The following is a 24,426-nucleotide window of genomic DNA, read 5'->3' as shown; positions in this document are numbered from 1 at the left end:
CCAGGGGTCCCTGCTTCCCCATCCCCCAGAGACGCCTTGGGTGCCACCTCCCTCAGCCTCTTGGATTGACAGGCCCAAGTGAGGAGGGATGGGCATGGAGGTGGGGACCGGGCTCAGGCAGGCTAATCAGGTCATAGTGTGAAATAAAAGGGAGGAGGAAAGCACCGAAACTTCAGAACTCACGCTCCTTCCTGGAGACGAGGTGCCTAGGAGAGGAGCTAGGAAGCCAGGGCGCACGGAGACTTGGAGCCTGGGGGACAGGATGGCCCCACAGAGAGCTGTGCAGCTGTCCCTGAAGAAGCCTACCTACGCTGTGTGTGTGGTGGGAATCGAAACATACGTGGATGTTTACAGGTGAGAGCCGAAAGCACCCACCTGGTTGCTGGGCTGGAGGACCCGCGGCAACGGGGTGGGCGCCTGGTGGACGAATGGGGCATATTGGAGGATGCTGACAAGAGGTTGTTTGGACAGCAGAGCAGAGGGACTAGGATATCAGGTCCATCTTGGGGCTCTGGCTCCTGGCACCAGGGCCAAGCCTTTGGCCTCAAGCCCCTGGATGAGTGTTCCAGCTCTGAGCCCTGGGGCCAGACCTTAGGGTCTGGGCTCTGTGTTCTGACATCCCAGTGGAACTTGTGTGGAGCATCAGAATGAGTTGTTGCTCAAGACGGGGGACAGGACTGGTCTCCCCTGATTTTGCCCTCAATTTCTTGCCAACCCATCTCTCTGAGGTGGGGAGGGGCAGTGTGTGTGGTGCAGCTCATTCCCAGAAGGCCAGCCGGGGCGACTGGGATCAAGACGGAGTGGTTAGGGAATGATTCAATGTGTTAATGAAAGAAAAGAACTGGGATAAGACTGGGGCTTATGTTTTGATGTGTTTTTTAATAAAGGAAAAGAACTTGGAACAAGCCTGGGGCTTGTGTTTGCCAGGAGGATGATGGCGATTATGGCACTGATGGTACCTCTCAGGGCAGTGGAAGCATTAGCTTCCCCTGTTGGTCCCAATACTTCCTGGCCTGGCTTTACCCAGATGGAGGTCCAGGGACCTGGCCCAGTGTGAGTTTCCCCACCTGGCCATTGAGGAAGTTGGTCTTGGGGGTCTTTGGGGGTCTTTCCAACTCAACACACTCTCTATGAGCTCCATCTCTACTGGATCGGATGGGACCAGAGACCCTGCAGATGGGCAGGGGGCAGTCAAGGTGGGAGTCTCCCTCCCAGAGTAGGTGGGGGCTGAGGTCTGTTATAAGGTGGGATCTGAGCTGGGCCCAGCTTCACCTGGCCTCAGGGGAGCCTCTGCCCCAGAAGACCTCCCTGCCTCCCTCTCTGGGGCAGTGGCCTGGGGCTGGGGAGGGAGAGCCAGGAGCCCTGGGAGGCCAGACCTCAGCTCTAAGTCATGCTGGGGGCCCTGGCGTGGGGCTGGTTCTCTTGCATCTGGGTGGCTAACAGAGATCCCATTTTCCGCTGCCCTTTTATCATATGGTTGCCAGACTTGGCAAATGAAAATACAGGGCACCCAGTTAAGTTTACATTTCAGATTTTAAAAAATGCTTTTTTTTTTAGTATATTGCATGGAACATACTTTTTTTTTTTTTTTTAAGGCTGTTTAGCTGAAATTCACATTTAGCTAGGCATCCTGTACTTTATCTGGTAACTCCACTTCAACATCAAAAGTAGGGAAGAGGTCTCTGGTGAGCCCCTATCTTCCCGATTCCAGACCCCTGTTCTCATCCCAGGGGATGGCTATTTCTGGAAGGTAATTTCAGAACCTCAGGCCCTACATGATAGGTTGTGCTGCTGACTGAGGACAGAAGCGTTTGACTGGGAGCCAGGAGACTTAGGTTCTGGTTCTGGCTCTGCCACTGACTTGCTGTCTGGCGTGGGCCAAGCCACTGGCCCTCTCTGGGCCCTGGCAGGATGAACTGAGCCCCCGATTCAGTTTAGCGTGGCGGTAAAGCACCCACTCTGGACTTGGACAGACTCGGGGCCTCATCGTAGCTCCGCTGGTGGCTGTGGGACCCCGGGCGAGCTGCTGCATTTCTCTGAGCCTGTTACCTCATCTGACAAATGGGGAAGCAACAGCACTGATGTTAATGGCTTAGGGGGAGGATGAGTGTGGGCACGCACGTGTAGGGCCCTGGCTCTGTGAGAGTGGGAAGTGCTTACCGCTCTGGCAGCTCTGTGGGTTCCCTTTCCTCCACTATTTGTTCTTCCCATCCTGTGTCAGAGGGTGGAAGGAGCAGAGGACAGATCAGCGGGTGTGTGATGGGAACATGGGGCGATGCCATCTGTAAACTCCTTTGGGGTCACCAAGTGCTTTAGCATGCTCAAGTGGGGGCCGTGGCCCAGCCGAGGGGAAGCTGCCTGGTTGTCTGTAGCTGCTGTGCTCTGGCCGACTCTGGGAGAGGGGGCTGCTCTGGGGTCCTGAGGGAGCACCGTGAGGGACCTGTACCCAAGAGCCCTTCAAGAAACGTCACCCCTGGATGGACCTAGAGTCTGTCATACAGAGTGAAGTAAGTCAGAAAGAGAAAAACAAATACCGTATGCTAACACATATATATGGAATCTAAGAAAAAAAAAAAAAGGTCATGAAGAACCTAGGGGTAAGACGGGAATAAAGACACAGACCTACTAGAGAATGCACTTGAGGATATGGGGAGGGGGAAGGGTGAGCTGGGACGAAGTGAGAGTGGCATGGACATATATACACTACCAAATGTAAAATAGATAGCTAGTGGGAAGCAGCCGCACAGGGAGATCAACTCGGTGCTTTGTGACCACTTAGAGGGGTGGGATAGGGAGGGTGGGAGGGAGGGAGATGCAAGAAGGAGGGGATATGAGAACATATGTATATGTATAACTGATTCACTTTGTTATAAAGCAGAAACTAACACACCATTGTAAAGCAATTATACTCCAATAAAGATGTTAAAAAAAAAGAAACTTCACCCTGGACGTTGGTAGTGACTAGCATCATAGCCACGGAGAATCTCTAAACTAGAAAACAGAAGTTTATTCTGCAGCAAGTTGGTTTAAAAGTAGACCTAAGGAAGAACTTCCAGCCACTGAGGTCTCTGATAGGTGGAGAAAGGTGATATAGAATTGTCAAGACAGGTGGAGGAAGGGGGCCGTGTGTTGACAACCTGGGAAGGTTTAAGAGGAACCTGAAGCTCACTCCAGGGCCTTGGCTGTCTAGGATGAAGGGGCTGTACTTGACGATGAACTTGGGGCTCTCCCACCCCCAGTGCCAGGTGCCTGGCTCCAGCTGAGGCTGAGCAAGGGGCCTCTGTTTGGCCTTGCTGGTAGAAGGCAGAAGCCCCCCAGAAGAGGGTCACCTGTGCTGGTCACCTGAGCTGCCCAGACTCCCAACCTTCCAGAGCCAGTGGAGATGGGCGTGTGGGAGTCATGGGATGTGATTCATTCCCCCATGTGCTCTCTAGGCTGGTTATTTGGGGGTAATTGTGTGCCCCAGGGGGTCCCAGCCCAAGGAACCTTAGAAATCCCCTGACTCATCATGCTCTGCAGATCCTACACCCTCACCCCAGCGGGCTAGCTCTCCACCGCGAACCCCTGGCTTTGGCCAGATGGCCCTGGCTGTCTCTGTCCTTTTCTTGGAGGTGGTCCCCAGAGGACTTATGCCAAAAAAGAGGGGGTGTGGCATGGGGAATCCATTAGCCGTCCAGCCTGGCGCTCCCTGGCTGCCCAGAGGCCAGAATCAGAGCCCCAGGCTGGAGATCACATGAACATTTACCCTTAGGGATGGGGGAGAAGGCTGGCTGGGTGGGGCTAGGGACGATCTCCTGGAGTTTTTCTAAGCCTCCCCCAGCCCTACACAAGCCTCAAAGCCAAATGGACTCTTAGATCCAAGATGACTGGAATTCCAGGAGCACAGGGAAGGGGGTCTCTGTAGGGCCTCTCAGATGAGCCAGAGAAAAGACCCAGACCACTTCTCTTTTCTGGGGTTCCCTGTATTTCAAAAACCCAAAATGCCAAAACAGAGTTTTAAAACTTGTGGTCTATATATTCTTTTTTTAAAAAAATAAATTTATTTAAAAATAAATTTATTTTATTTATTTATTTTTGGCTGTGTTGTGTCTTCGTTGCTGTGCGTGGGCTTTCTCTAGCTGAGGTGAGCAGGGGCTACTCTTCATTGCAGTGCGTGGGCTTCTCACTGCAGTGGCTTCTCTTGTTGTGGAGCACGGGCTCTAGGCTCGTGGGCTTCAGTAGTTGTGGCACACAGGCTCAACAGTTGTGGCTCGCAGGCTCTAGAGCACAGGCTCAGTAGCTGTGGGGCATGGGCTTAGTTGCTCCGCGGCATGTGGGATCTTCCCGGACCAGGGCTCGAACCTGTGTCCCCTGCATTGGCAGGCGGATTCTCAACCACTGCACCACCAGGGTAGTCCTGATCTATATATACTTGATGTTTACATTAAGTAAATTAATGCTTTTAACTTGCGAAGAAGTACAATGAAACATAATTGTGCTCCTCAGGGATAATTACAGGATTGAGGCCAACACTAATTCATGATGAGTGACAGGCTCTGAGAGCCGGGCTGGGACCTGGATTTAAAACCAGGTGAGGATCTCCTCTCCTACTTGTTCCGTCCTGTTGCTGTATCGCATTCCTTCATTGGAAGTGATGTTAATATTTAGATTCGAGGGTTCTTGGAGATTATGAGGCCGGGGTCCCCTGTAAGGTCCATGGAGCCAGGAGAGGCCAGGGAGTTACAGGATCTGGGTGTGAAATGGGGCAGTGTGAGCTCTTGAAACGTAAAATACTGGCATCAGAGAGGGTACCAGAGGTCAGACGCCCCCTAAGTCTACAGATGTGCCTGCCTCCCTGGTCCTCGTTGCTAACTAACTCCCATTTTGAGACCTGGGAATCCATTCAGTCACTCTTTCCTCCCCTCTTCTGGCCCTATAGCCCCTTCCCTGTCCCCGCTTCTCCTTCCCATCATTTTGGTCTTGGAACCTCTCCTCATCCTTGACTGTCTCCTCTTCCCCCTACTGCTCCCATCACTTCCAACTCCACTTCTCTCTCCTCCCCCCAATCCCCACCTTCCTCTCTTGGTGGCGGCCCCGGGGCCAGGCAGCGGACCCCAAGAGAAGACTCGAGATGCAGGGAATGGAGGGGTGATCGCTCACTCATGATGTAGATGCCTCCTTGACCCCCAAAATGCTTTCCCTGTGATGTGTTGTCCTCTCCTTTGCTATGTCCAGAGAAGCTTCCATTCCCTTTGCTGTGGCTTCTAAGCAGCTGTTCAGCTCTGCCAGGTGGTCCTGATGCTCAAAGACGTGTGGGAGGTGGGGGTGAGGCTGGAAGGAACTGGCAACTCCACACCCAGCCAAAGACATCAGCCACCTGGGGAGCCCAGGAGGGGGACCTCAGCTGTGGGCCGGGAGCAGTGGGGGCGATTCCAAATGCTGCCACCCAGGGGCGGGTGCCGAGGGAGCTGGGACCGGCCGGAACTTTTCAGGAGCCTGGCCTCGCAGCAGGTACAGACCTGAGGTGGGTCTCCAAATGCACCCTGGGCCCCAGAACAGAGAACCCAGTCACTCTGCATTTGAGACCAAGGCCACCCGAAGTCCTGCCAAGCACTTCTCCTGCACACCTTCCCTGCCACGTTTATGACCCTCCCTATACCCCCACCTGGGTCTACATCGCTGTGCTGGGAGAGTGGGCAAAGGGAAGGCCAGAAATCCCTCAGGAGGATCCTGCAGAGGGTGTGGTCTGAGCCAGGCTGCCAGATGTAGTGAAAGGGTGGGCTGGGGCTTCCGGACCTGGACAAGAAGGAAGGCTGCGCTCTGTGCAGCCTGGGCCCCAGAGGAGGAAGCTCCATTGGGATGGGGCCTCTGAGAGTCAGTTCGATGACTGCAGAGAACAAGATGGCTGGTAACCAGTCATAACCACCAGTTAGGGTCAGGCTGGTCCTTGCAGGCTGTGTGACTTTGGGCCAGTTACTTAGCCTCTCTGAGCCTGTTTCCTCCCATGCTAGATGAGGATAATATCACCAGTTAATTGTACCTGTGAATTTGGCCCCCATTTTACAGATGAGACTTGCATAATCCACGGAGCACAGCCATACAATTTCCCATCTTGCAGATGGGGAAACTGAGGCTGAGAGGGGAGAAGTGACTCATGATTCTGACTTTCCATTCAGGGCTCTTCTCTTAAGGATGTTCTGGCCCCCAGCTCCTGTTTGCCTCTGCTGAGAAGGCCCGGGGTGGAAAGCTGCCACCCCCCATCTCTAGCCCCCATCCTTGGGCAGGCAGGGGTCCACTGAAAGAAGGCCTGGCCAGCCCTGCCCTCCTTGCAGGCTCTCTGGGTGTGGCCTTAGCTGAGCAATGACAGGGCATAAGACACCCATGATTCTTATCTCTGGGAAGGAAGGAAAGAGGGAGAGGACATAGCTACACCCTGTGCCATTCTACACTTAGGGGAAAATCCCTGCCTGTGATGTGGGGTCTGCCTGCGATGTGATGTCAGCCATTGCCCTCCCCAGCCTCTGTCGGCCACAGCCAGCACCCAGGGAGGACCAAGGAGGAAGCCACACGGGGGCCTGAACTTTCTGTGACCTTTGCCCCGCTGTGGTCACTTGACAGATGTTACTGGTCACCTGCTCCTTATTCAGCTCTGTGCTGGGCTGAGGCACCTGGAGATGATATGACCCACCCCCGCCCCCGAGGGGCTCCCATCTTAGTCTGGGAGCTAAAAAACCTTCAGAATGTGGACGCTAACAATTGCATCACTAACCGGGTTTGGGGTCAGGTCTGAGAGTGAAGGGAGATGGAAGAATCCTATTCCCCAGGGTCTGCCTGCTCCCCATGCCCCTTGTGACAGGAATGACAATGGTGACAGCACCATCTTCAGCTCACAGTGCTTGCTGTACTATCTCAATTAAATCTCACAACAAGCCTATGAGGTAGTGACTACTACGATCCCCATTTTGCAGACAAGGAAACTGAGACACAGAGATGTCAAGAGACTTGCCCAAAGTCACACAGCCAACAAATGGCAGAGCTGGGATTTGAACCCAGGTTTGCCTGATCGCAAATTCTATGAGCTCAACCCCAAGAGAGCCCATTATTGGGGAATTTTCTACGTTGTTGGGTTGGTGCGAGGGATGGGTGAAGGCAAGGCAGAGGATGAGCTTCGGAGTCAGACCCTGAGTGGGGTCACATCTCAGCTCTCCATTGTCGCCCCGCATGTGACCTCCCTCTGAATTTCACATCATCTGTAAAATGGGGAGAAGAATAATAACTGCTCTGCTCAGCAAACAGGGGCCGTGGGGATGGAATCGGAACGGAGTAAAAGTACTTTGGGGCCCGTGATGTCCCTGCCCTGGGTGGATGCCATGAGGGCAGGGCCAGGGGTGACTCATCTCTTTTTTCCTGGTGCCCAGCGTGGCACAGTAGGTGCTCAGGAAATGCATGTTGAGGCAGAGCGGCCGACAGCACTAACAGGACTCCGTGTGCTCCCCGGAGCTGACGTTCTTTAGGGCTGTGGGGGTCTGGCCAGCTCCGTGGGACTGTTGGCCACAGTGGTTCTCGGCTCCTGGCAGAAGCGACCACAGACCTGGTCGTACCTGAGAGGACTTGCCAGGTCCTGCTGGCTGGTCCCAGGGCATTTCTTGTGGCTTCGGTCCAGGGAACGTCAAGTCCGGGACACCTGGAGAGTGGCCCCTCTGGGGCTCTGGGCAGACAGGTGGCTGATCAAGTGTGAAGGGGGAGTCACAGGCTTGGCTGGCCTTGTCTGCTCAAGGGCTGCCCGCCAGCTTGCTCCTCAGCCTTTCCATCCAGTTCTGCATTATTCTCCCTTCTGCCCTCGCCTCTCCCCCGGCACAATGCCCTGGAAAAGCCTCCAGGGCAACCTGGTCCTCTGCCGCCACCCCCATACCCACTCCCCTAGCTGGAGGCGGGGTCAGCCCCATCCTGCCCTCCCTGCCCAGACCCTAGGCTGGGCAGAGGGGTCCCCTGACCCCTGAGATCATCCCTAGGGGCTGGGGGTATCCAAGCAGCAGGTAGGATGGACGGCAGGGGAGGGACTCCATGATTGCTGTGTTTCTCTTCTCCCTAGAGACCAGGTGGTCAACTTCCGAGTAGTTGAGATAAGGCGTGGCCTGTGGAGCCCCAGTGGGAGGAAGCTTCTGGATACAGGTTGCAGCCAAGTAAAAGGAAAAGCTTTCTAATTACCTGAGCTGCCAAAGCACAGAGGGCTGTAAGGTAGTGAGCTGCTTGTTCAAGCACAGAGTTCTGCGATGGGCAAGGAGCTGGCCAGGATGGCCTCTGAGACCCCTCTCTGACCCGAGGCCTGTGAAGATACTCCACAGTCTCATTGTCTTAGGACAGAAAGGGGCCAGAGGTCATGGTGCCATCTTCCTGGTCTGCACTGACTTCACCCTGCAAAGTTCAGGTGCGTGGAGGGGGAAGAGGGCTCTCCTGCCTCAGTGCCCCACATCCTGCCGGCTCCCAAGGGATCACATTGAAGCGCTTGTGTTGCAAAGTTTCAACATTTTCCTTTTTCCTTCCTACGTCTTCCGTGACTATTTCCTTCCTGCGGTCCCCGCCGGGGACACGCTCAGGGCACACACACTCATTTTCAAGTCAGCGGGACAGCATAATATAGAAGACAAACCTGCCGCCCCTTCCATCCTTTACCAGGAAGGTTACTTAACCTCTCTGAGAAGATTTTTTCATCTGCTAAATGAGGACAGCAAGGGTTCCTGCGAGGGTTGTTGTGAAGGGTAGACGAGGCACCAAAACCTGAGCATGGGGCTTCCCTGGTGGCTCAGTGGTTGAGAGTCCGCCTACCGATGCGGGGGACGCGGGTTCGTGCCCCGGTCCGGGAAGATCCCACATGCCGCGGAGCGGCTGGGCCCGTGAGCCATGGCCGCTGAGCCTGCGCGTCCGGAGCCTGTGCTCCGCAGCGGGAGAGGACGCGACAGTGAGAGACCCGTGTACCACACACACACAAAAAAAGACAGGGTGAGGGAGAGCATTTCGGGGTGTGTGATCAGCTCGTGCACATTCTTCTGATTGGTTGGTGGTGAGGTAATTGGGAGTCAACATCATCAACCTTCCAACCAGTCTGGGGTCTATGTGCTTGTGGGCAGCATACAGTTAACTTCTTCCACCTGGTGGGGGCTTCAGTATCTGCAAAAGAGCTCAAAGGATGTGGCTCACAATATTATCCATAGCCCTTGAGGAGGAACTAGAGATCCTTGACTTTGTTTAATGGCTAAACTATTATTATTTTGTCTTGCTTGGCTGTTTTCCATTGTTTCTGCATTTTCTCATTTTTCTGATTAAATTATTCTTTGGAACTTGGGGGAAGGCCTAGGAGGCTAAACTTACAAACAAGAGGTAGGCAGAAGACATGGTGGAGGGGGGTCTGTCCCAGGAAGGTCCATAGGTTCTTTTTTTTTTTTTTTTTTTTTTTAGCGGGCTTCTCACTATTGTTGCCTCTCCCGTTACGGAGCACAGGCTCCGGACGCTCAGGCTCAGCGGCCATGGCTCACGGGCCCAACCGCTCCGCGGCATGTGGGATCTTCCCGGACCGGGGCACGAACCCGCGTCCCCTGCATCGGCAGGCGGACTCTCAACCACTGCGCCACCGGGGAAGCCCGGTCCATAGATGCTTGCTCGGGTACAGTTCCACGTTCCTGGGTTGCCTTGCCCTCAACCATAAAACAGGGGTTTCTTGTACCCCTTGCCCACACCAGACACCACACTGGGTGCTGAGAAGACAGTAGTTTTAGTGAAAGTAAAATGGGAAAATTCCCCACATTCTAGAGGGAGAAACAGGAGAGACAGGCAATAGAAAAACATGTCAAATAAACATGACATGTCAGGTGACATGGGTTGAAGTGAAGCTGGGTCATGGGGTTAGGGAGTGTGGGGTTCATGGTGTCACCCATGTCACACGGACTTAAATAGGGCAGTCAAGGAAGACCTCTGAGAAGGAGATGAGGTACGGAGGGCCCAGCGGAGGCTCGGGAGCTGAACATTGTGAACGAAGAGAACCCAAGTGCAAAGGGTCGAAGGCAGGAGGGAGCTTGGCAACTGGAGGGAGAACAAGAGCTGGGTTTGCAGGAGTGAGGAGGGCGTAGCCAACTCCGCGCAGACTGCAGAGCCCCCGGGGAAAGGCTGTGAACGGAAGGGATGCTGAATGACTTCTGTGTTAAGAGGATCCCTCTGCTGCTGTGCTGAGACCAGATCGTGGGCAGCAGGAGAAGAAGCAGGGGGACAAGCCTATTGTGAAAATCCACATGGAAAAAACTGGTGCCTGGACCAGGGCGTTAGGCGTGGAAGAGACGTGAATGTCAGCAGGTGATGCTGTAAAGGGGGAGCTGACAGGGTTCACTGGTGACTGGATGTGAGCTCGAGGGAAGGAGAGAAGGCCAGGATGAATCCGATGATGGGGCAACTGTGGCCTGACCCGGGCAGGTTTGCACGGGGCAGAAGTGGGGAGCTAAGAGTTTCGTTTTGGACACGTTAAATGTAAAAAACCTGTTAGACACCCTAAAGAGATGTTCAAAAGACAGCTTTGAGTCTGGAGATGGAAAGTGGGGGTTCTAAGTCTGGGAGGCTTAGGTACCTATGGCAACTGACTAAACAATGGCAAAGGGCATGTAAGGTGGGAAGATGCCTGCAAGTGTCTCTTGAGGACGGTGAGGCCAGGAGTGGGGTGAGGACCTGTGGGTCCTGCCAGCAGCCTGCAGGGCTCAGGGGCCCCTCTCCACCCCAGCCTCATCTTTAAAACGAGAATAATAATTGCTTTATGGGGCCATGATGTGCGTCAGAGAGCCAGGTCCTGAGTGGGCCTTGGGCCTGTTGTAACTATGACCATCACCACCATTGCCAATGGGGGCCGTTGTTTGTGGGAACTGAGTGACCACGGCAGGGATCTGGAAGGGGTGTCTGGTTTCTCCAGGGGCTTTAATACTTGGGTGGTTTCTTAGGGATACAGGAAATGATGGAGGCAGGAGGATGTATCAAAGGACCCTTCTGGGCCTGGCATCTTTGCAGTCGGGTGGACATTTGCAAGTTGACTTCACCTTGGGTGGTGGCCTTGAGGCTGACGGCTCTGTCCTGGGGGACGGCAGTGGGTAGCCCTGACACGTAGTTCCCTCGTCCGACTTCCCCTCCAGGTTGTGTGTTCCACATGGCCAAACGCCTCATGGAACCCTGGGGCCCATCACAGGGCTGGGGCAGGGAGGCACACAGCTCAGGTTTATTCAGGGGTTGAAGAAGGACAAGCACCCCCAGAGGCCCTGCTGACTTTGCTCCTGGTGCCCTGTGGCCCGAGTTTGCAGAGCATCCCCTCTGAGTCTACGGCCCAGGAAGGCTGGCCCCTACCTGCTGTGGCTGGAAGCAGCTGGTGACTTGAGAAGTAGCGTGGAGGCCCAGCAGATGGGTGCCCCCGGCTGGGGCCTGGCAGACTGAGGGCTTCCTGATCCCCCTTTCTGGAGCCCAGAGCTCTGGGGTATTGGGTGGATGTGGTATATCAGGTAGATGGGGAGAAATTTGCAGGGTATGGCCTCAGTCAAGCTCTGTACCACTGGGTGCAGATGGGCCTGAATCCCCCTGCAGACTAGGGGCAACTGAATCCATTCATTCATTTAACAAGTGTTTATGAGACTGACCACACACCAGACACTGTTATAGGTGCTGGGAGATAGCAATGAGCAAAGCAGACAAAACTCCCTGACCTTCTAGCAGGAGAGACGGACAATACCTAACAGTATGATTAAGAATCAGAGCAGACAGAGCTTTGTGACCACCTAGAGGGGTGGGATAGGGAGGGTGGGAGGGAGACACAAGAGGGAGGGGTTGGGGGATATATGTATACATATAGCTGATTCACTTTGTTATATAGCAGAAACTAACACAACATTGTAAAGCAATTATACTCCAGTAAAGATGTTAAAAACAAACAAGCAAACAAACAAAAAAGAATCAGAGCAGAGTGGCAGGGATAAGGAGAGTGTGGGAGAAGGTGGGACAAGGTGTAGCATTAAATAGAGTGATGGGCGGGGGGTGCTCACTGAGAAGGTGACACTTAAGCAGAGCCCTGAAGAAGGTAAAGGAGTGAGCCTTGTGGATATCTGGGGGAAGAGCATTTTATGCAGAGGAAACGGCCAGTGCCAAGGTCCTAAGGCAGGACAGCCTGGCAGCTTCATGGAACATCAGGAAGGTCAGTGTGGCTTGAGCAGAGTGAGTGAGGACTGAGCCTAGTGGGGTGGAGGAGGTTCCCGGGGGGGGGCAGAGGGCAAATCGGGAGGGGCTTTTTATGCCATTGTGAGGATTCGCTGTGCGTGATGGGAACCGTTGTTTTCGAGCATAAGAGCAACGTGATCTGTTCTGAGTGGGGAACAGGCTGGAGCGGGCACAGGTGGGCTTACGAAGCTGCCCAGCACTCTAGGTGGGTGCAGGGGTGGCAGTGGAGGAGGTGAGAGGTGCTCTCAAATGGATTTCTTGTTGGGTTAGAGAATTTGGAAGCATAAAAACAGGAAGCTTTGGGGGAGGTGGGGGACTGAGGATGTCCAGAGGTTTTCAGTCTCTGCTCTCTGGAGCCTCAGGGACCACGGTGGGGGTGGAAGGGTTAAACACCGTGGCTCGGCACCACCCCCAGCTCCCTTTTGTCCTTCTTCTGTCTGGGGTTCCGCGCGCGAGGTCCACTGAAAGGGCTCTGCCACTAAAACAGAGCTCAACAGCCACTGCTCTGCTCCAAGCCCTTCATGTTGCAGCTGGGGAGACTGAGGCCCAGGGACGACGTGCCCAGGGTGGGTCATGTGGAAATCAGTGGAGAGCTGGGATGGAGCCCTGGGGCCCAACCAGGTTGGTCTCCCGGCCAGTGGGCCCCTCACCCCCCGCCGCTCCCCACTCCAGCTGTTAGGGGGTGCCGTTGCATAGCCGGGTAGCCCCAGCCCACTACCCCACTGGTCTCTCTCCTGAGCCCCCGGATGCTCTCCTCTCTCCTTTCTATCAGCGATGTGCCCAAGGGTGCTGAGACCTTCAGTGTCTCTGGGAGCTCCGGGGTGGAGGTCTTCACGGTCTACAACACAGCACGGGTGACAGAGCCCACAGGTAAGGCCTACTGGCCCCTGAATGCCGGCGTGGATGTGATCGTATCTGTGGACACAGCCAGTAAGGCTTTAAACGATCTCGAGGTAAGAGGCTACTTCCCCACAGAAGGTAAGAGCCCCCCACAAAGCACACCCCGTTCACACATCACCCCCACTCAACCAAACCCCACAAGGCTTTGCCACCCACATCCACGCGACACATCCTGATACAACCCAACCGACACCCAAAGATGCAAACCCACCCCAATGCCCCAACGTGGCATGCACACATACACGGGTGCTCCCGTAACAGCACAGCCTTCCTGCTCACCCCCTCAAATTCACAAACACCCGCTTTAACACAGCTCCGCACAGACCCCAAACAAGCCCCCCACTCCTGTGCAGACAGGAGTTCTCGGCAGCACCCACACACACATGCATGCACGTGGACACAGGTACGTACCAGGGTGTGTGTCTCCCACCTAAGGAAGCAGGAAGCCTTCTCTTTCACAGAGGATACCCTTCTTACTCACCCTCAGGCACCCACCACATACACAGTGACCCCTGATTCATTGATTCAGCCTTTTCTCCAACGACACCAAAAAGGTGGAGACTGTGCAGCTGTTGAGAGTAGGGGCCCTGGAGCTCAAATCCTACCTCTGAGCCCCATCTACTGGGGTCATCCTGGGGGCTCACTGAGATGGCCTGGGTGGAGCCCTGGCCATGGGTTCTGGGGCATGGGGAAAGCTCTGTGAGCTTGGGCTGCTACTGTGGGGTGGGGGTGGGGGGTGGTCATTGTTCCCATTTTACAGATGAAGAAACAGAGGCTTAGAGAGGTTGAATAACTTGCCTGTCCCTAGTGACAGCTGTCCCTTCCCTCATTCTTTCTCTCTGACATCCCCATGGGTTCCTGAGGGCCCAGCTGCTCCCTCTGGGATCCTCCTGCACCCCATCTGGCCCTCCTCGCCCCTCAGCCCAGCCCTGGGAGCTGAGGAGGCATCCCAGCCTCTCCAGCTGGAGAAGGGGGCTGTGGATCCAAGCCGGGAGCCCGTGGGCCTTGGGCCTTCAGCAGCAGGGAGTAGCTGGGACCCCCATGCCTCCCCTACCTCTAAGCAGGGCCGCCGGAGTGTCCCCTAACGCCCCCTGTCACAGCCATTTCTGAAGGGGTGGCTGTGCTGGCTTAGGACTGACCATGTCCCCACAGGTGCAAGTCTCCTACTTCGGGCTTCAGAAGGCTGCCCTGGGCCACAGTGTCCTCTACCTCACTGGCGCCGGTAAGTCCCACCTCCCTGGCTCTCCGTACAACCACCCCTCCATGCTGACTGCTTGAGGGTCTTAGGGGAGCCCCCAAGTGCAAGGCCCATGGACATCTTCCTCCCCCATCGAGGAGCTTGGCTTCTTCAGAGGTGGTTCATCCACTCTAGAGCCTCAGGGGTGGAGTCCCGGCCATACTTAGGGCCATAAGAATCTGGAAACTGCACTGCCCATGGGTCACCAGCTAGACCAACAATAGGCCTCCTTCATCCAGAGTCTGCCTATCACACTCACTGGAACTTCAAGACATCACTAAACCATGGAGAGCCACACGCTACCTTGGGCCAGACCCCGGCAGCTGGCCCTGAGAACTGCAGAAGCAGCACCTAGAACCTCAGGCCTGATCCCGACCTCCAGAGCCAGGGCCCCCAAGAGCTAGCAATTCAGCCCACATAGATGAGTCAAAAATTCAAGAGCCAGAGCCTTGGGTCCCTCCAACACCCAGAACCACACGGGGCTGCCACAAGGGTCTCTCAGGTGTTGGGTGTGGTCCCCAGAACAGGGCTTCCTGGTTCCCAAGGGCTTGTGGAGGGGCCGAAGCTTGCCCCGGCCTGGACGTTATGGTGCGAGGGTGGGCCTGGGGAGCCCTGTTGTCCCTCTACATCTCTTTGCAGACATCTCCCTCGACGTCGACACGGGCCGCACGGGCAAGGTGAAGAGGAGCCACGGTGACAAGGTGGGACTCTCCTGGTTACCCCAAGATGGCAGAGTTGACAGGCAAACCTGGGGGTGGTCCTGGGGTGGAGTGGGCTCTTCCTCCAGAAGGGTGATGGATTCCTAGGGTCTGTGGTATCCAACAGTATAGGGAAGCCATCTGAGGACTCCCAAATCAGCATGAACGGGCCTTAACTTACACTGTGTGATCAACATGCTGTGTGACTCCTGGAAAACAGCTTACCCTCTCTGGGTCTCTCTTGTGCCACCTTAGAACTGGGATTAGTTCTTTTTCTTGAGGCCTTTTCTATTTCCTGGGCTGTATTTGGACCCCCAAGCATGGTAGGTGACTTGTCAAGTGACTGACAGATCGTGAAGAGTGAGGACGAAGATGGGGTGGGCTCAAGGCATTATCCCACCGGATGTATCTGAAAGCCATCCTGGGAGGGTAGAAGACATGATTTGCAGGGAAAGACCCCACAGAGGAAGCCTGAATCATATAGAAGACTTTGTGGACAAGATGGGGTAGGGCTGCCATAGATGGCTGTGCAGAGTGTTCACTGCACAAGGTTGCTTGGGCAAGGTGGCGGGTGGGGCCTATGATATAAATCATGTCTTGGGCGCCGGTACAGAGAAGCATCTACCCAGGGGGGTGAACAAGAGTGCCATATAAGTTAGCAGTGGTCCTGGGAGGTCCCCCAGACCCAAGTTTGAATCCCATCTATGTGACTTGGGGTTCACACCCCAGAGCCTCTTTTCCCTCTTCTGTGAAATGGGGAAGATAAGCCCTGCCTTGCAGAGTCTGGTGGGGATGAAGTAGAAGCACGTCAGGAAGGGGACTTCCCCGGTGGTCCAGTGGGTAAGACTCTGCACTCCCAATGCAGGGGGCCTGGGGTTCCAACCCTGGTCGGGGAACTAGATCCCACATGCATGCCGCAACTAAGAGTCCGCATGCCGCAAATAAGAAGCATGTATGCTGCAACTAAAGATCCCACATGCCGCAACAAAGATCCTGTGTGCCGCAACTGAGACCCAGCACAGCCAAAATAAATAAGCAAATAAATTAAAAGAAAAAAAGAGAAGCACATCAGGAAGAGCTTTGATCACAGAGGCAGGGTTCCAGCCATCTTCCCCACCTCTCTGCTCAGACTATCTTGCAGGACCTGCAGGATCTCAAGTGAAAGTCAGAGAAAACTGTGGGACAGGCCCCAGGAGAGGACTGGCATGGGGAGAGTCTCCCAGGAATTCTCCAGCCCCATCAAGGTCAGGGCGAGACAGTCTTAGTCTGCTGGCAGGACCAAAGCTCAGCAGACTGGCAAAGGCCATTTCTGGGTTTGGCACCATCTCCCTTCCTCTTCCAGTCTGATGGCTGGGAGGAGCTATTGTTCAAGTTGTTCACTGCACAAGCGTGGAGTGGCTCTGGGTGTAGGGACCTGGAACTCCATTCCCCAAATCTATGATCCCTCTATAAATCTTTAAACAAACCCAGAATACAAAAGTCTCCAAGTTAACAAAGCAGACAGCTCTAGCCATGTCCAGAACCCCTTCTCAGAGACCCCTGGGTCCCACTGATCCTAAGGCCTCTTGCTTTGCCACAGAAAACCTGGCGCTGGGGCCCTGAGGGCTATGGGGCTATCCTGCTGGTGAACTGTGACCGGGATAGTTTCAGGTCCAGGGAGATCGACCTCATCAGCACCCAGCTGACATCACTGGATGGTGAGCAACAGAAGGGGTGTATGGCGTTGTCCAGGGTGATGGTGTGGGATGGAGCAAGATTGTCTCATGGGCACCCCTCTCTCCAGACCTGCAGGACATGGCCCCAATGGTGCTGAGCTGCGATGGCCCTGATGAGCTCTTTGACAGCCACAAGCTGGTCTTGAACGTGCCGTTTTCTGATTCCAGGAGAATGGCGGTCTTCTGCGCTAGGGGTGAGTGGCCTGGAGGGATCTCTTCCCTTCCTGCTCCATCTTCTGCTTCCCAAACCATTCTTCTCTTATCCACCTCTCTCTCTCCTTCCATCATCATTTTGTGACTCTCACTACCACTTACAAACAGCCACTCCATCAGGACACGACGTATCGCCCAAGAAAGAGGTTCCCAAACTAGACCCATTTTACAGAGGGGAAAACTGAGGCTCAGACATGTGAATTCACTGCCCTAAGGTCACACAACCAGTTGGGGATGGAGCAAGCATTCAAAGCCAGTCTCTTGGGCACCAAAGCCCCTCTTTCCACTACCCTTGCCCTTTCTCCTGAGCCCATCCTTCCTCTGGTCGGTTAGCATGGAATGAGTTCTTGATGTAAAACAGCAGTGTCCAGGCTGGGTGGGGTGGAGGCAGGGACTAGCACAGCTGAGGCCCAGGCTTGCCTTCAGAATCCAGTTGTTCTGACAGTTTATTAATCAAAGTCTGTGGATTAAAAAAACAAACAAACAAACAAAAAAACCTGGCAGAAACACTAATCCTTAACCCTGAGGTGCCCTTACTCATTTTCATAAATCACAAGAGACCTCTCCTGCCCCTTCCTTCTTCCTCTTCATCCTCCTCTGTTCAAACTGACTCAGAGCTTGTCCCAGCTAAATGAGCCTGGCAGGGACCAGAATGTTCCAATGGTGGAAGGTTACCCAGGAGTCCAGCTTGGAAACACTTACTGTGATACCAGAACATAAGCGAAGTCTCCGTAAGTGAGCTGACAACATTTCATGCTGTAAGAGCATGCCAGGGTGGCGCTTCCCAGACAACCCTCAGGGGAAGGGAAAAGGCTACGGGCCAGAACTACTATGTGCCAGGCGATTTTTTAAAAATTTGAGATGAAATTCACATAACATAAAATTAACCATTTTATTTTATTTACTTTATTTTTTTATAAATTTATTTATTTTTGGCTGCATTGGGTCTTTGTTGAGGGGCGCGGGCTTTCTCTAGTTGCGGCGAGCGGGGGCTACTCTTCGTTGTGGTGAGCGGGCTTCTCACTGCAGTGGTTTCTCTTGTTGCAGAGCACGGGCTCTAGGCGCGTGGGCTTCAGTGTTTGTGGCACGTGGGCTCAGTAGTTGTGGCGCACAGGCTCTAGAGCATGGGCTCAGTAGCTGTGGTGCACAGGCTTAGTTGCTCCACGGCATGTGGGATCTTCCCAGACCAGGGCCCAAACCTGTGTCCCCTGCATTGGCGGGCGGATTCTTAACCTCTGCACCACCAGGGGAGTCCCCAAATTAACCATTTTTAAAGTGAACAATTCAGTGACATTGAGTACATTCTCAATGTTGGGTAACTGCCACAAAATTTCTAGCTCTAAGACATTTTCATCACCCCAAAATAAAGGCCTGTACTTATTAGCAGTCACTCCCCATCCCCTAACCCCCAGCCCTAGGCGACAGCTAATCTGTTTTCTGTCCCTGTGGATGTACCGATTCTGCGCATCTGGTACAAATGGAATGATACGATATGAGGCCTTTTGTGTCGGGCTTCTTTCACCTAGTATAATGTCAAGGTTCATCTGTGCTGTCGCATGTATCAATACTTCATTCCTTTTTATGGATGAATAACATGCCAGCATAGGGACATATTACATTTTGTTTATCCATTCATCCGTTGATGGACATTTAGGTTGTTTTCATCTTTCGTGCCAGATGCTTTTACTTCCTTATCTAGTTTAAAGCTTACGCTGACCGCATGAGAAATGTAATATTAGCCCATTTTACAGATGAGGAACTGAGGCTCAGAGAGGCTGAGTCATTGAGCTGAGGTCACACAGCTTGCACATGGCAGAGCTGGAGGAGTCCAAGTAGATCTAACACAAAGGTGGTTCCGCCTCTACATTCCTGGCCTTGGGTTTCCTGTCCTCACATCCTCGCAGCCCCACACCCCTGTCCCAGCACTGGGCCCCCAGTGCTGACTCTGGTTCCCCCTAGGTGGGAATTCTCTCTCAGACTACAAGCAGGTGCTGGGGCCCCAGCAGCTGTACTACGAAGTGGAGCGGCATCCGGGGGAACGGAAGATCAGCTTCTACGTGGAGGGGCTCACCTTTCCCGACGCTGATTTCTTGGGGCTGGTCTCTCTCAGCGTCAGCCTGGTGGACACCAAGGTATGTATGGCGCTGGGGGCCATGATAGGGGATGAGGGGCTTCAGGGACCAGCGTGGAGGCTCCAGGACTGGGAGGCTGGGGGCTGTGGGATCTTGAAGCCTGATGGGGCTCCCTGCAGGGCCCACTGAGTCCTCATTTTCCCCCCAGACCCTGCCTGAGGTGCCCTACTTCACAGACACCGTGACCTTCCGCATGGCCCCCTGGATCATGACCCCCAACACCCAGTGCCCCCTGGAGGTGTATGTGTGCAGGTGAGGCCTCGCCCCTCCTGCAGCTCTCCCACCGTCTCTGGACTCATAGAGATAGGAACAGAATGCCGTACCAGGCTTGGCCCTGCACTCATACTGGACGGATTCATTGCAGGCACCCACGGACACAAGCTGGGAACAGGATAGCAGCAGGCTGGCTTGGGCCTGTCAGCCCCACCTGCTCTGAGCAGCTAAGGCCCTGGCTGAGGTCAATGACTCAAGTCCAGCACACCTGCCCTACCGTGTCCTGCAGGTAGCAGCCCCAGAACATCTAGGATTTATTCCAGGCAGTGGGGCCAGGCCCCGTTCAGACTGCTGGCAGCTGCAGGAGACCCAGCCTTGCTCAGATGTGGGTGTACTCCTGGGCCTGCAGAGAACTCGGGACCCAAACTCCAAGCTCCTCTGTGAGCTCCGGCCCAACCCGGGTCCCTGGTCCTTCTGCCATCTCTCAGAATCCTTGTCAGGCCCCTTGATGGGCAGGTGAGCCTGGATTGGCAAGGCTACTCCGGGCCTCTGCCTCAGAGGTCGGACCACTGGAAAGGGCCATAGATGACTTGGAACATAAGTCAAAAGGCCAGGAAGGGTGTGGCCAAACAGGTTTGCTCTGCTGAGCTGGGCCCAGGTGTTCGGAAGGGCACTCTTTCTTTCTGTTTGCTCACTAACACCACCCTGACTCCTTTGTTTAGGCCAGTTGTGAGAAACAGGAGGAGACGGGGCTACCTGCCCCTCACTACCACCTTAACCAGTGACATTCAGTCCCCAGTCACCTTCTCCAGGACTTATGGTGCCCTGCCTTCGGGCTCCACAGCCCCGGGCCTGTCCCTCCCCTTGCACCTGCCACCGATGTGATCTGGGGACATTATCTGTCTCTGTCATTAGCCCATGAATCTCTCTAGTGCAGAGACTGGGTTTGAACCCCTGTGCCCAGGGTCCACACGGGGCCTAGCACAGACCACACCAAGGCCACCCCATCTACCCCCTGCCCCCCGGCCCTGAGGCCAAGGCCACAGTCAACAGTCATTATTTCGCTCCCCTCTCCCTGTGTTCTGCAGTGTCTTAGACTCCCATGGCTCAAATGAGAAGTTTCTGAAAGACATATCTGACCTGGCGTTGAAAGCCAACTGCAAGCTGATCGTCTGCCCTTGGCCTGAGAATCGGAATGACCGCTGGATCCAGGTGGGTGCGGGAGCGATCCCGGGAGAGGAGGGCAGCCCGGGAGGCCTGAACCCCGTCCTTTACACTGGCTTTGGGAAAGCTGGCCTGCGCAGCCTCCTACTGGCCTCCGTTTCCCTAGAGAAGCCAGGCCGGCCTGGGTGCCAGGACTTAGGGTGGGGGGCATGCAGTCTAGGGGAACACCCCCCCCGCCTCTGCCTGCGTCGCCCCAGTGTCTCCCGCTTCCCTCCAAGTGCTCTGGTCCCAGGCAGAGTCCTCCTCTGGCTGCGGTCCTGAGAGCCCTCACTCCACCGCTGTTTCCTGGCCCCTGCACCCTCCAGGTCTTGGGGAAGACCCACTGTCCTGCCCTGCCCCGCCCCGGTCCTGGGGGGATTAACCCATTCTTAATACTATACTGAGGCAGTCCCTGTGGTCTTTTTCTCTCCCCTCCCAGGACGAGATGGAGTTTGGCTACATCGAGGCGCCTCACAAATCCTTCCCGGTGGTCTTTGACTCCCCCCGAGACAGAGGCCTGAAGTATTTCCCTTATAAGAGGATCCTGGTATGCGGCAAAGAGCAGAGTGGGGAAACCGTGGGTGGCTCCTCCTATAGGATTCTCCAGTCATTCTTGCCTGGTCCTAGTCTTTAGGGGCTACAAAAGGACACAGGTGGTGGGTTCTGGCAAATGGGGAGTTAGTGGGAGGTTTGGGAGGAATATGTAAATGAAATGCAAATCTCATGCAAATCACCCCTGTTCTGGGAGGGACAGGCCAGCAAAGTCCTCCTTGGGGTCCTTCCTTTCCCCCAAGGGGGAGTGAACAAAGGAGTCAGCTCTGGGGAAACCAAACTGCCTTTTGAGGGCAACGCACCCTTAGTGAGCCCTCATGGCTCTTGCTTTTGTGAGCCAGGTCCTCTCTTCAGGTAACGAATGTTTTCTGAACGCCTACTGTGTGCCAGGCACAATGCTGCTTCTACACACAGGAGGGCGACAGGAGCCACTCCAGCAGCCATGTCCTGAGTTCCAGGCCCTCCCTCCTAGCTTTACACAGTTGCTCATTTAATCCACGTGGATTCCTATGGATAAGTATGGATATCCATACTCCTATGGATATTATTATTCCCTCTTTACTGAGGCTCAGAGAGGTTAAGCAACTTACCCTAGGCCACACAGCTAGTTAGCAGTGGCACCAAAACCAGAGGGGCTGCCTCCGCGGCCCCTGAACTTTACCGCTAGTCTAACCTGCCTTTTGAGGTGGGTCTGGGTCCCAGAACTCACGTCTCTGCCTGTTTACTGGCCCCTGTCCCCCACCTCCAGGACAATGCCAGGGTCTGGTGGGGGATATGATGGGGAAGGTCCAGGAACTCATGGGCACACAGAGCAAGGACATTTACCCCAGCCTGGAGGGATCAGGGAAGAGTCCCTGGGGAGGTGACAGTGAGCTCTGTGGGGTGAGTCTGCATCAACAAAGGGCCTGACCCCAAGCCCTGGGCTTGACCTGGCCAGTGCCTTTTCCACTGTTCTCTGCTCTGTCTTTATCATTTCCTTCCTTCTACTTTCTTTAGGTTTAATTTGCTGTTCTTTTCCTAGCTGGAAACGGAAGCTAAGATTTTTCAACCCTTTCTCTTCTTGATATATGTGTTTAGAGCTGCGGCAATTCCCTAGAAGTGCAGCCTTACCGGCATCCCCTCAAGTTTTAACGTGCTGTGTGGTTTTTACCTTTCACTTCAAAATACTGTGTAACCTCCCCTTTGATTTCTTCTTTGACCCGTGGGTTCTTCAGAAGTATGTTGCCTCCTTTCCAAACAGTCAGGGATTTTCTAGTTATTGTTCTGTTATTGGCTTCGGCTTTAACAGCACGAGGCTCAGGGCACCGGGAGGATGTGTGAAAAGTGAATAGTGGTTGTTTTTCAGGGATTGGGATTCCCCCAGGAGCACCCCTCGCTCCCCTGCCCCAAGAGCCGTCTCTTCCTTTTCTAACTGATGGTTAGAGCTCTCGATGGTTTTCCCCTAGGGTCCCGACTTTGGATATGTCATCCGGGAAACGCAGTTCGCTGGTGTTTCTGGCCTCGACTCCTTCGGCAACCTGGACATCAGCCCTCCAGTCACAGTGGGGGGCAAGGAGTACCCGCTGGGCCGAATCCTCATTGGTAGCAGCTTCCCCAAGTGAGAAACCAGGGCAGGAGGGTGGTGGAGGTCACGGGAGGGCCCGGGGGCCCCAAGGCAGCAGCCACTCTCCAACACCCCCTGCCTCCACCGCAAACACAATTCTCCAGTCTGAAAAGTGGTCTTAAGTTCCTGCACAGAATCCTGGAATAGAGTCCTAGGATCACAGGTCACAGGAAAGATCACAGAATCTTAGGAAAAAACAAACTATTGGCCCACGGTCTTTTGCCCTGCCTAGTATTTTATGAGCATAATTCGTCACCAACATTAAATATACATGTATCAGGAGCCTTCATATAAAAAGCCAGATTTCTGACTTCTTTTGAAACATCAGAAGAGCAGGGAGGTCACGTGTCATCCAGGGCAGAAGTAGGAGTTGGATCCGTTGACCTCTCCAGTGAGGACATCAAAATAGCTGTTGTCCTGGCAACAGCTAGAAAGGGTGCAGCCATCACCACAAGGCTGCAGGTCAGGATACCAGGGTGACAGAGGTAACTTGACAGGTCCTACCTGGACAGCTGTCATCTAGGAGGAAACAAGGTATTTAGGGTTTAGGGCTCAGACAGATGACAGCAGATGACAGCATCTGCTAAATCTCCCTAGTGGGTCCCCACCCAGCCTGTGGGCAGTCGAAGAATGGGGTGTGTAGCACAGGGATGCTAGTGCGATCCCCTGCTTCCTGCCTAAAAATTAAGCCCACCCCAGGCCCTGGAGTTTGCCTTCCGGTTTGTGTGGGGTTGGCATGGAGCCCAGGCGTGCCCCAGCTTGCGTCCCCAAGCCCTGGCTATCTGGTCTTGGGCCCAGAGCAGCCAGGCAGTCCTGGGAAGTTTACCCAGGCTCATGTGGTGACCTTGGTGGCCTCATGGCTCTGGATCAGGTGAGGTGAGGCTTCCTGGCACCAACCCCAGGCATGAAGCCGGGTGCCCAGGCTGGGTACCCGGGGCTGAGGTTGGCCAGGACAAGAGGAGTGCACTCACCTTGCTGCTGACTCATGTGCAGAACTACTCTGGGGCTGGATCCTGCCCACAGCTCTGGGGGCAGAAGGGCCTTGGGACCGCTGGGCAGTCATTCTGTGCTTCCAGGAGGGATCTGGCAAGAACGAGCACAGACTTTGCTATCTAACGGATTTGGGTTCGAGTCCTGCCTCTGCCACTTATTGGCTACATGATTTGGGGTACATCATCTAACTAGTGCCTACCACAGGGCCTGGAACATAGTAGGTGCTTGATTAATTCATTTAGAAATATTTATTGCATGCCTACCATGTGCCAGGCACTGATGAAGGTACTAGGGATACATCAGGTGACAAAGATACATTATTAAATGGGCAAATTATTTTATACGTCATCCCTCAGTGTCCTCCTCGGTGAAATGGGCTTATAAAAAAATCCCTGTCCTAGCTATATAATAGCCGTTACTGGGGATAAAGGATTCACATTAACCAACTTCCGAATGCTTGGGTATTATTTAGCTGGACCCCTGGCAGTGGATGTGCCTTGAAGTAGGTTGGAACTCAATGGATAAAAGTTATTGATCACCTACATGCCATGAACATGGAGCTTTACCCAGGTTACCTCCATTAATTCTTACAACAGCCCTATGAGGTTGAGATGACTATTATCCCCATTTTACAGATGAGGAAGTTGAGGCTTAGATAAATGAAGTGAATGCACTAATTCATGCATTCATTTATCAATTCAATAACTATTTATTGAGACTTCCTATATGCCAGGTTCGGGGCCCCGTGCTGGGG

General features: G+C 54.2%; 1 protein-coding gene across 1 annotated transcript in view; it reads left to right on the top strand.

Moving 5' to 3' along the window:
- The first annotated feature begins 201 nt into the window (after window positions 1–201).
- The window catches only part of PADI1 (peptidyl arginine deiminase 1), a 33,662-nt gene continuing 9,437 nt past the window's right edge, over window positions 202–24,426 (top strand). The window contains exons 1-11 of the mRNA XM_060142797.1: window positions 202–354; window positions 12,986–13,166; window positions 14,266–14,335; window positions 14,990–15,051; window positions 16,628–16,745; window positions 16,832–16,957; window positions 18,936–19,108; window positions 19,257–19,360; window positions 20,410–20,533; window positions 20,964–21,071; window positions 22,522–22,673. Coding sequence (XP_059998780.1) covers window positions 263–354; window positions 12,986–13,166; window positions 14,266–14,335; window positions 14,990–15,051; window positions 16,628–16,745; window positions 16,832–16,957; window positions 18,936–19,108; window positions 19,257–19,360; window positions 20,410–20,533; window positions 20,964–21,071; window positions 22,522–22,673 — 1,310 coding nt within the window. The 5' untranslated portion in view covers window positions 202–262. The remainder of the gene's footprint in view (window positions 355–12,985; window positions 13,167–14,265; window positions 14,336–14,989; window positions 15,052–16,627; window positions 16,746–16,831; window positions 16,958–18,935; window positions 19,109–19,256; window positions 19,361–20,409; window positions 20,534–20,963; window positions 21,072–22,521; window positions 22,674–24,426) is intronic.

The sequence above is a fragment of the Lagenorhynchus albirostris genome, chromosome 2 (assembly GCF_949774975.1).
Source record: "Lagenorhynchus albirostris chromosome 2, mLagAlb1.1, whole genome shotgun sequence".
Taxonomy (NCBI): Eukaryota; Metazoa; Chordata; class Mammalia; order Artiodactyla; family Delphinidae; genus Lagenorhynchus; species Lagenorhynchus albirostris.
Note: the sequence above shows the minus strand (reverse complement) of the source record. Positions and strands in the feature narration are given on the sequence as shown.